The following is a 10,960-nucleotide window of genomic DNA, read 5'->3' on the forward strand; positions in this document are numbered from 1 at the left end:
AACTTGTTTGTTGATTTTAACGTGTTGACTCTAATGTGTCGGCAGTTTTCCGGAGCCCAATCGCGACAAACCTCTGATGTAAACTTTGTGTATGCAAATTGTGTGTGTCCCCGTGAGCCAGCAGTCAGAGTCATCGGTCAGAAACGAGCGAGAGGCTCTTAGTTAGTCGATAGTTCTCAGCTGACTTTGCTACGTCACGTTCAGACTCCCCCTAACTGGTTATTGAGGCCCAAGTGCGTTATTCCACTTTGCATGAAGAGGTAGCGAGACGTTTCTCGTTTTCCAGTAAAACTTTTTTAAAATCACTTTTAAAAGAAAAACCATAGTTGTCAATCGTATCATTGTTCAGTCTTAGTCAAAACAAAAATTACCGGTGGCTTGTTTTGAATTGTGGTGCACATCAGGGACCATTTTTAGGGTGTACTGTGTTCATTCAGGGGTCAGCCATCTTAACTGGAAGAGAGGGGATCAAGGTAAATACGTTTCTAAATTTGATATGTGTGGGGACGTAGACGATGCTTCAATAAATATGCTTTGACTGGTAATTCCAAATTATTAATCAAAAAGTCATGTTGCCTAGTTTGTCCAAATGAAAAACATCTTTCAAAGTGACGTCATGTCCTGTACATATAGCAAAATAATCAGATTCCTTCTCAGTCAAGACTGTCAATTCGCGTTGCACGATCCAAAATGGCCATCTCGTCAATACAGCCTGTAGGCCCTATCAGGCGACACCCCCAAATGCTATTTTATTTTAAATCATTTTCTCATAAAAAGATTACGGGGTTATGTTCTGTCTACAGGGCTTGTCAGTCATCAGGCGAAGAAAAAGCGAAAAGGGGTTAGATGGGACGTGCACAGAAACCAGTCCTGTTTGGGGAAGTTTCTGCTTTCGCATGACAGTTTGCAGCAAGCCATCTTCCACTATTGACTCAGGCCCCGGTGCCCGCTCCTCGTCGTACTCTCGCTCAGAGGAGCTACAATTCACGAGATGTTTGAACGATTGCATCTTGTGTTACCCCCGCCGAGACTGCCTGGAAAGCAATTACGAGGTTGTGAGCGACGGCCTGGGATGTCGTGAATATCCGCTTTAGTGCTGAAATAACATTTCAAACACAATGTGTTTTTGTCCCGGACAACTCGGAGCAAGGCTGCTTATTGCCCCGTTGGCTCGCAGGGAGCTGTGTCTATTGCCTGATAAAAGGTAAGGCAAGTTTTCACACACCAAAGGGATAGATTCCACTGGGAAAAACAACGGCTAAGGTGGATCTGGCAGACGACGAAATTTGCTTCGATTTCTTCTTACCCGGCAGGTGTCTTCTCTTGGTTTCAGACGTACCAACTGCAGTTTCTTTTCTAAGGCTACGATAGCTGTCGATCGGGACGCTGTCCAATCCAATTCTTGACACCTGAGGGCGCTTCGTAGGCACTGAGTCTGTCTTGACTGTGACTGGCAGTAAGGTCGTACAGTGCCTGAGTTTCTTGGCTGCGGCGTGAAACTACTGCCGAGCATACGGATTTGCTGCAGTTTTGCACTTCACATAGTTTCGTGCGTAATTTCAGGTGATAGCCGTATACGTGTGAATCGGACGCGGCCTGTTGTGGTGGCAACCTTACTGATTCAACTGGTTCACGTGTTCTAATCTCCAGCCAGCATACACCCCAAAACCTAACAACAAAGAGGTGTTAATGAGAGACTTTGAGATGCTGGTGGCAGCAGACACACCGGTCCTTGCTCAAAACTGTGCGTGCAAGCACAGAGCAATGCGCATAGACCATGCTCAGAACTGGTAAAAAGGACTGGTATATGTATATCGCCACCAAGCGTCTCAAAGTTTCCCATTATATTCATTTCTGAGCATCTTCAAACTAAAAGTTACAAAACCGCGAATTGTCGTCGTCTTTACTAGCGTCCAAAAAAAAAACCCTTTCTAGTACAACAGTGGATGATAGTCAGTGAACTCATTGACATATTTTTCGACGCCGATCTGTTTTCAACGTCCCGGTTTTTCACCTCATAATCAAATTTGCCGTCTCGACTTTGCAACTTTAGCGTTTCGATTTTTTCAGCCCGTCTTTCATTCCGCCGCTCTGCAACCCCACTTTGGCTGCAGACTGACAACTCCAACTGCTCCCTCTGTCGGCTACAGCCGGACAATGGCGTAGTTGATGTGACTCGATCGGCCAGGTCACGTCAGCGAATTAGTTCTTGACGCCCACGTGAAGAAAAATCAATGTCTCACTTTGGTCAGAGGTTTGAACTCAAGTGGGGGCGCTCTACAGCATTCTAATCTACTGTGATTTCCTTGCGCTTGAAGAGTCGGGATTCGGGATTTGGGATTCGACACTTCGGAGAGTTGCCACAATAACTGTCTCCTGATCTCTGGACTGAGGGTTAGGCCCCCAGGCGTAGCTCCTCCCAAGGGGGGAGGGGTGGAGGGACAGAGCATCGACAGTGGAAGGGAGAACGCTGCCCCCTTGCAACTCCCCTGGCTGCGCCAGTGAGTTTAAATGGACGGTTCTTCCAAGAACCTTGTTAATCACCTCTAAGGAAGCATTGTTTTCTCTGATTTTATCTGTTCAAATAAATATGCAAGCATCCAAATCGAACGCAGTGTCATTTATCTTCAGAGCTCAACTATATCAAGCTAAAGTTTTTTTTTCTGTTCATGACGAAATGGTAATTCTGAATGTAGATTGCGTCATTCGGAGAACACAGGGAAAACGAGGGGAACAACCCTCGCCTTATGTGGACAAACTCTTGTGCTTGCCAAACAATGGCTACAAGCATTGGATGCTTCCATATTTATTTGAACAGATTAAATCAGAGAAAACGTGTTTTACTTATAGGTGCCCTATTTAATAGCTCTATGGCCACAGTAAAGTACCGCTCCCCTCTCCCCCCCCAATCACAATTTTCCAGAGAAGGGCACAGACGGGGGGAACTTCTCCCTTTGGCCCCTTTGCTACGTCACATTTATGCCCTATGCAGACCATAACCAAATAATCCAATTCAGAAAAGGCACTATTACAACTGATCTCGAGAATGTGTTTACTGATATGTTGCAGTTACAACTGGTTGGGGGCGCTATAAAGTTAGCCCCAAAACAGCAGATTATGTTATGGGCGTAAAGCGTTACAATTGGCGGCCACAGGGATATCTGGAAATAGAGAGTTCAGTTGCACGTTCTACGTAAACGCGAACATGAAAAAAATGTGGACCTTTTGCTGACGTCATTGCTTCTTGCGTATTGTCTCTTACGTACGGGTAGTTTGCACAGACGTCCAAAACGTGAAACACCGGAAGTTCACGTTGATTCAAAACGCCAGAAACTGCAACTTTTTCGGAAGGTTTAAAATTATGCATTGGACATTCGCTAATATTACATGGACATTTCTGGAAAGTGTAAAGGTTAAGCAACTTGGATTTTTTTCATGCTTGGTTTGGATGACCGATTACACTTCTTTTAGAGATTTACTGGATGTGATTGGCCCTTTTATTCGAACGTTCATTGGCAGACGTACGGTTTGTGTGGGGTGCGCATCTAAACGTTCAAACCATTGGGTGCGTTCGATTAGCTTCCCTGAACACACCAGTGTTACACTCAAGGGAAGCCTCAAAATGAGGCTTATCGAGCGCTGCAGTGTGTTTTCCAAGGCATTCTGGGAAAAAAGTCAAGTCCCCGCCTCGTTCCATCATGTACGTCCATGCTCGAACAGTCCATCCGTGACGTCATTACACTCGGGCAGCCTCCAGAGACCCGCTCGCCAGCTGGGGTAGTGGTGGCTAACACCAGGGCAGGCACGAACATCACGTGATGGCTAAACGAACGCTCTGGTGTAAGTTTGACTTACACATGTAAGCTAATCGAACGCACCCATTGACATGAATGGTTGAAACAGGCATTTGACGCCCGAGCACGCTTGAGCGATAAAAACCTTGTCGTGTTCGCGCCATCAATGCATCAATGCAATCACTGCATGCAGGTCTATGTGCAGAGCATGTGCAGTGGGCGTGGTTTAAACTGAAGTGACGTCACACTTACGAACCGGATAGGTTCTTGTTCGCACGCCGACTTAATTGTGTTTGCAGACGTTGGCAGGTTCAAGCAAAGACTACAGTTGGCCATAGTTCGACAACGTCACCCGAACGAGGGATGGTTTGAACCATCTAGCTGACCATTTTGGAATCAGACCCCGGGTCATAATTCCTATTGTTGACTGTCAGTAGCCAATTTAAGTAGCCATTTACATGAGAGTTATGACAACGAATTTCGCGAGGGTTGCAGCGAATTGGAAAATGTGGGTAACAGTGAGATTTTACTAAATGTTCTGACCAGGGACGAACCAGGGTCGCGTGAGCTTAATTAAAAAGCAACTAACCAGTGGCACGAACATGACCTTATAAAGAAAATCTCTAATTTGCTTGGGGAAAAAAAGCAATTTAGATGCACAAGCCCTAAAATATGAGTATCAGACATGCCTAGCCTTTACATGTATACAACTGAATGCAGTAGTCCTTGCAGATTTTCGAACTCACTCGTCTCTTTCCGGTTGAATTGAGGAGACAAGTGGAAGTGGTCAGTTGGGATCCCAACGGCCGACAAGGACGCATCCAGAACCACATTTATGGAGGGAGGGGGCTTTTTGTTGAGGGGGATTTCCGACTTTCTTTATTAAACCTTTAATGGCCCTTTTGGGAAGGATAAGTGTAAATAAAACCAGTTTCCAAAATATATCACAAAGGTTAAAGTACAGTTGGGGTGAAATGCATCGTAAGAGCACTAACGATGGGTGATCTAGCAAGAGTGGTGCAAACCTCGCCGTTATTGTGAACTCGATGAAGGGAGGATATCAGCGGGCAAGTATTAGAAATGCTTGGTTCATCAACAAAAGACATAATGGGACAGGGGAAGAGGAAAACAACCAAATGCAAGTACTAATTAAATGAATATTTGCTTAGGCAAAGCTTCTTTGGTTGAGGAATTAACTCAGCGCCTTGTTTAATTTTGTCAACCAGCAACGAATTTTGTTCTCTGCGATCGGAGATGGAATAACTTTTTCCTGTCTGATTTAAGCACAATGCTCGACTGAATGTTATTCTTTAGATATCCGAGCCTATCAGGGGCATGATGAGGGATCAGTATGCCATTCTACGAACTACGGGGGTCTACTTCAGGGTCTACGAACTTTTGCGTAATTCAGTTAATTCCAAAATTCAATAAACGGGCATTTCCTTGCATTTTGCTTAAAATCAGATTAGATGCCAAAATGTCGGCATTTCATACAACAGTCTCCCTTTTTTGAAACAGGTCTTTTTGTGTGCGTTGAACTCTGCCAAGGCCTTTTTTGTTAGATAGTAGAGGGCCAACGAGACAGTGCTTCATGGTGTGGTCTACTTCAATCACAGATGGTTAGTCCAGTCTTGGAACCCCATCTGTTCAGAGCAACCCTGTTCTTGTTCTCAGACGGTTCAGTGTTTTTCCCTGGGTCCACGTTGCGTCTGAGCCAGAAAGGAGTTTTTCAGCAGGTGGAATTCCCATGTCAATGGAGGAGGTTCGTTCTGGAGTTTTTCCATCCAGTCTGATTTCTTCCAGGGATTATATCATGGGTTGGGTGCTGTTTGTGATCTCTAGATTTGGGACTATCTATCGTGGGTGTTATAGGGCGTTAAAGCTGGGTGTTACAGTATTAATTAGTGCCGTCAGTACAAACAGAAGATAATTACATGTACAATAATTCATTTTTCCTCACTTTTGTCTAAAACAAATAGGAATGGTAACAGTAATTTTGTAGAGGTGTGCTGTGTAAAGTATACCTACTTACATCATCTGAATCTCTCTTCTCTTTATGGAATTATACTTCTGAATGTATACAACATTATGCAGTGATCCGAACTCGCTAAAAAGTCCTCTTTTGAATACATTTCCGTGATAATTGTGTCAACTAAAATTGTTCATGGGGATGCGAGTACGTGGTGATTGAATTCTTTCTCTTTAAAGACCATCTTAAGACCTCTGTGTTGCATAATTGTGCTGATGACTGGAATTGTTCAAAAGGGCTTGAGTTTTCGAAGCACCTCAAAACAGTCTTTCCGAAATCGTCTGTTGGACAACCCGTAGATCAGAGGATTGACGACGTTGTTGATATACACGAAGAGTGTGCAGTTGTACATGACTACCAAGACGTTGTCATCGATGTCCGCGCCATTGTACTTGTGAAGTGCGACGGCGACATAGAGCCAGTAGGGCAGCCAGGTGATCAGGAATACCACGCTGGTAATGAACAGCATCCGGGTGGTCTTCTGCTGGAGTGTCACGGTCCTGTCATTCGGGATGTCTCTCGCGGCTTGGGGTTGGAGTATCGCCGGTTGGTGCTCGCCGTCGCGGCCGATGGGTTGCAGGTCCCCAGCAGCATCAGTGGGCGTCGTCGATGTCGAGGGCCCCGCTACCACGGCTACTGCCAAGGTGGTATTCGAGCTGGATGGTTGCAATCTACCGGAAACCCTTTCGGTATCTGTCGAAATCTGCGCTGCCAGAGTGTTGATGCTTGTGCCGATGGAGTTGTTTCCTCTGCGACTTGTGGTGTTTGCATCCGCCGACCGGTTGGTCCGCAATCCCTGGGAACGAAACGCATTGATTTTCAAGTGTTTTCGGATCGTTTGGTAAACCTTCCCGTAGCAGACTGCGATCACCAGCAGCACGGCCACGAACAGAACCAACTGGAATGTCAGGGAGGTTTTGGTGGCGGTCAGGGAGGAGGAAATCTTGTTGATGGTGAATGGAACACACACAGCAGCCGCAGCAAGCCAGGAGCCTAGAACAACGAGCTTGGCTCTGCGAGGATTCAGCAGGCGTCTTCTCGGCCGGCACACGCAGTCGTACCTTTCCACGGCGATGGCGCCCGTCACTATGACTGAGGCGTATACGTTGATCAAGCTGGCGATTTCAATCGCCTTGAAGAAGCTGGGCAATTTTCGTCCGAGGAGAATCACCGCAAAGAACCCCAAATTGTAAACTCGATGAATGCAGACCATCAGGTCGAACCAGGCGAGGCCTAGGATGAAGACGTGCGTGCTGGTCTTCTGGGGCTTGGACCCGTACACTCTGAGGATAAGGCTGTTGCCGCTTATGCCTAGGAGCATCACGCTGGTGTAGAAGATAATTTTCAGGATGGAATTAATGGTCATGCCAACGTCGGGGCGGGTTATCGCCGAACCGTAGTCTGTAGGCGCTGTGGGTAATACCAGGCTTGATGCGTTGTCCATGTTAGTCGCAGGCGTTTGGGCGATCGCAGAGAGAAGCCGAGAATGCACTGGTGAGCAGCCGTGGTTGGATGGATATAAATTGTGTACCACATGGCTAAAAATCCGTAGTGTACTGCATCTTCCGTTGGCAGTGTTGTACACTACAATGTTCCCTAAATGCCATTTGTCTCGATGAAATGCTCCAATATCCCGAGACTCTTTCCACTAGGAAGTCGTTCCACTTTAAAGAGGCAAGGGATGGACAGTGTAGACTGGGCCTAGCCAGGACATTTATAAGTAGGGGGCGGCACTGACTGATAAAGCCCAGTCACTCAGAGTTTGAAGGACTGTCAGCTTGTATTTCTGAAAGTATTGGACCAAACGGGGCCCTCCAAATTGCTCTATGTTGCAATGGAGTGTAGGCATCAATATTCAAAATGGCGATGGGCCCCCTGACTGTTTTGAGGGGTGATTTTCTCTGGAGAGAAATATCTTCAAAAGTCGTCGGTTAAGCCACTGAAAATTGAAAGGAAAATGAAAAATGAGGAAGTGAGCTTTAATTTGATATGTGTCTTGAACACCTGTGAAACTTGTATTTTTTCCTGATTTTCTTAATTGGGGATATTTATCACTCTTGTCTATGGCAACTGATTTACTGGTCTGCACCCATATGCTGAGTCATTGGAGTTCAGTTGAGCACTAGACCTCATGAATAATTCATATATTTCGACTCACCCACCTACAAAAAATATTCGCGTGTGGCAAACCGACCCGAAGGATCCGCCACCTTTGCACATCTTAATCATGCATTATGCACGAGAACCAAGCTGTGACTGGACCCTTCAGACAACACTCATTTTATGTTTGCATACGGGGTCTGTCCCAAGAAATCGTGCTACAAATAAAGAAAAACATAAGCTTTCGCAGGCGGTTGAACCATGGCTTTCGTCAGGGTTCAGCTGATTTGCATATCATGCCACCCCCGTGAGGTCGCTGTTCGCCTTGATTTTTCCCACCGAACACAACGACTGAAACGGATAGCTAGCATATACAGTGCGATGCTGCTAATGACGAACGCCTTGACAGAGGCTATGTGCTTGCTTGTAGAACAACTGAAATCAGATAGAGTGAACATCGAATTAAACGGCGGCTGATCTCCGCCAGGAATACACTTTTTATTTTACGGCGTTATAACGCCCTATTTTAAGGCGTAATAACGCTCTGCTCCCTGCAGACAAAGGGGCTTTTATCACATACCTTGCAAGATTCGAACCGTCCAAGGAAGGCCACACAGTAACTGCAAATACTATGCGCATAAGCGGAGTCAGGTGTACTATTGCGTGGACGCCGTAGAGCGTTATTGCGTCGTAATAGGGCGTTATAACGCCGTAAAATAATAAAGTGTATTCCTGGCAGAGATCAGCCTCCGTAGAATTATGTCCCCTAAAGGCAACGCGCATCGGGTACCGCTTAAATCCGATTTAAAAAGTCACGGCAGCGGAGGGGGGTACGGAAGGGGTTTGCGAGTGATGTGCGCACAACGGTCTGTAAGCCTATTCCATTCATTAAAAGGGGGTGCTCATAAGGAACTGTTTCATTTAAAGTTACAATCTCCAGCGTTTCCATTATCTACTAGGATTATTGAAGAACTTTTTCTTTTTTCAATATGTACACCAGCCGTTTGTTTGTCGGGGATTCTAGAAAAGGATTTCCATTTCATCTTCTCGATCCAGCTATAGATCCTGCATGCGAACACGTTTATAGTGCACACGCTGCGCTGTGGTCTCAAATTAACACCCCTAAATCCATGCATAACAACGGGTGTCCGGGCAATGCGTTGGCGAGTTGGCACGGCACAGTCAAAAAGATAACGCAGGTAAACAAAATATCTCTCCCCGAGACAATTTTCATCTCAAAAATTAACTTTTTGGATACAATTTAAAGTCCCATATAAGAAATATATCATACGGGTTTAAACACGCCGAATCACAGTTGAAATTAATTATTGCCGGCTGTTCGTGGATTGTGGTCCATCATCACGCAGCTAAGAAACAAAGGATGTGCACGCCATCGCTGCACAGTACTGAATGAGAAGAGTTTGAACGTAGGGGGCGCTTGTCGCCCTTCCGCCCCCCCCCCGCTGCTGCGCACACTTGCATGCGTTTGTGTTGTTTACGCAGAACAAAATGAAACGCTCATTACCGATTGCCTGTTAGTTTTTTAAGTATCTATTGATCTCCACCATAATAATATTGGTTTCCATTATATTATTGTGGAGATCAATGGTATCAACTTTGTTGACGTATCGTTTAAGAATACAGACGCAGATAGGCTATGCAAATAACGGCACAAAAGCCGTAATAGAATTTTGAGTTTTCAATGGGTTTGTGCACAAACATGGATGCGCCCAGCAGGCATCACTTTGTACATAAGCCAGCGCTCTAGCCGTGTAGAACCATTGGCAATAGTAGTACATCTTCGAGTACTGAGAAAAGTATTTGTGTTTTTTTTTTTAAGTGTTTTTTCTTCTAGCTCCAGTTTGGTTTATACAATGCTTACAATGGTATCAATCAGATCAATGGATATACATTTTAGGTCTATGGGGATGAGGTATTGGCAGCGTGGTACATCCCGGAGTATATATTACCCCCAGCCCCCCCACACACACTTTTTAGGTTGGGGGATGGGCTATTGAATCATCCCCCTCTTTTAGTGTCACTCAAAAAAGAGAACCATAAAAAGCCATAAATATGCCATTTTGAATTACAGATATACATTAGCAATTATCATGAACATCGACCTCTACATAGAGAAATATGGTGTCAACTCCCTCCCCCTTTTAAATTTTCATATCACCCCCCCTTCCCCTCCCACCCCCCCCCAATTTACGTCACTGCGTATTGCCCATAAATGTCTGTGGAGTGACCCCTCGCAGTGTTCATTCCTGCAGGCGCCTCTCCGTTGACGCGTATTCAGCGCTCTTTGCGTCCACGTGTGTAAGTTGTGGAGCGTTGACTGAATACGTCCAGGTGCGCACGGACCCAGACCCCCAACCCCCCTTCAGAACGGACCCAGAAATATACATATACAAAGACGACTGTAGTCACATGAAGTTTCTAACTTATGGAGAAATTCCAATAACCAGCTGTTAGATGGGTAGCATACGAGCTGACATGGACTAAATCAGCAGAAAAGGGGAGGGCCTGAAAGACGGCCAAAGGAGTGACTTAGCAGACAAGAAATCGTGTTACTAGAACATGTCTGAAGATTTCAAGCGAGCACAGAAAGCCACGCGGCCATTTTTGTCTTATCAGGCTCAAAAATGCACCTCAGTGAAACATGCCTTCTTTCAACATATGATAGCTATTCGGCATCAAGTCTATCCTCTGAAATGTTTGGTTTAAACGTATGTTCACGTTTGTTTCAGAGGAAATATGAACTGCGCATGTCCCATTTTTAAGGTCATCAGCATACGTAATGAGGGCCATGAGAATTCGTGCTAGGCAAGCAGCTGCTTCATTTCATGAAATGTGCGTCTAATTCTCACTTTTTGGAAATAAAAATTCCTGCACAAAAATAATTTCGCAGTAAGATAAGGCCTTTTCTTAAAATAGTTTGCGGAAAAAAAAATTGAGAACAGTACCAGAGTGTCAAAACTAGTGATTTTTTAAAAGCTCTTTTTGTAAGCGGTAGTTTACATTTTGATGCGATATT

At 45.2% G+C, this 10,960-nt stretch overlaps 1 protein-coding gene across 1 annotated transcript; it reads right to left on the reverse strand.

The window, feature by feature from the left end:
* Positions 1-6,052: 6,052 nt before the first annotated feature.
* LOC110983686 (gastrin/cholecystokinin type B receptor-like) lies at positions 6,053-7,267 on the reverse strand. Its single transcript, XM_022243146.2, has one exon. The coding sequence runs from the start codon at positions 7,265-7,267 to the stop codon at positions 6,053-6,055; it is 1,215 nt and encodes a 404-aa protein (XP_022098838.2).
* Positions 7,268-10,960: the final 3,693 nt, after the last annotated feature.

This window comes from Acanthaster planci, linkage group LG04 (assembly GCF_054643075.1).
Source record: "Acanthaster planci isolate LZ-2023a linkage group LG04, COTS_SCS, whole genome shotgun sequence".
NCBI classification, from domain to species: Eukaryota; Metazoa; Echinodermata; class Asteroidea; order Valvatida; family Acanthasteridae; genus Acanthaster; species Acanthaster planci.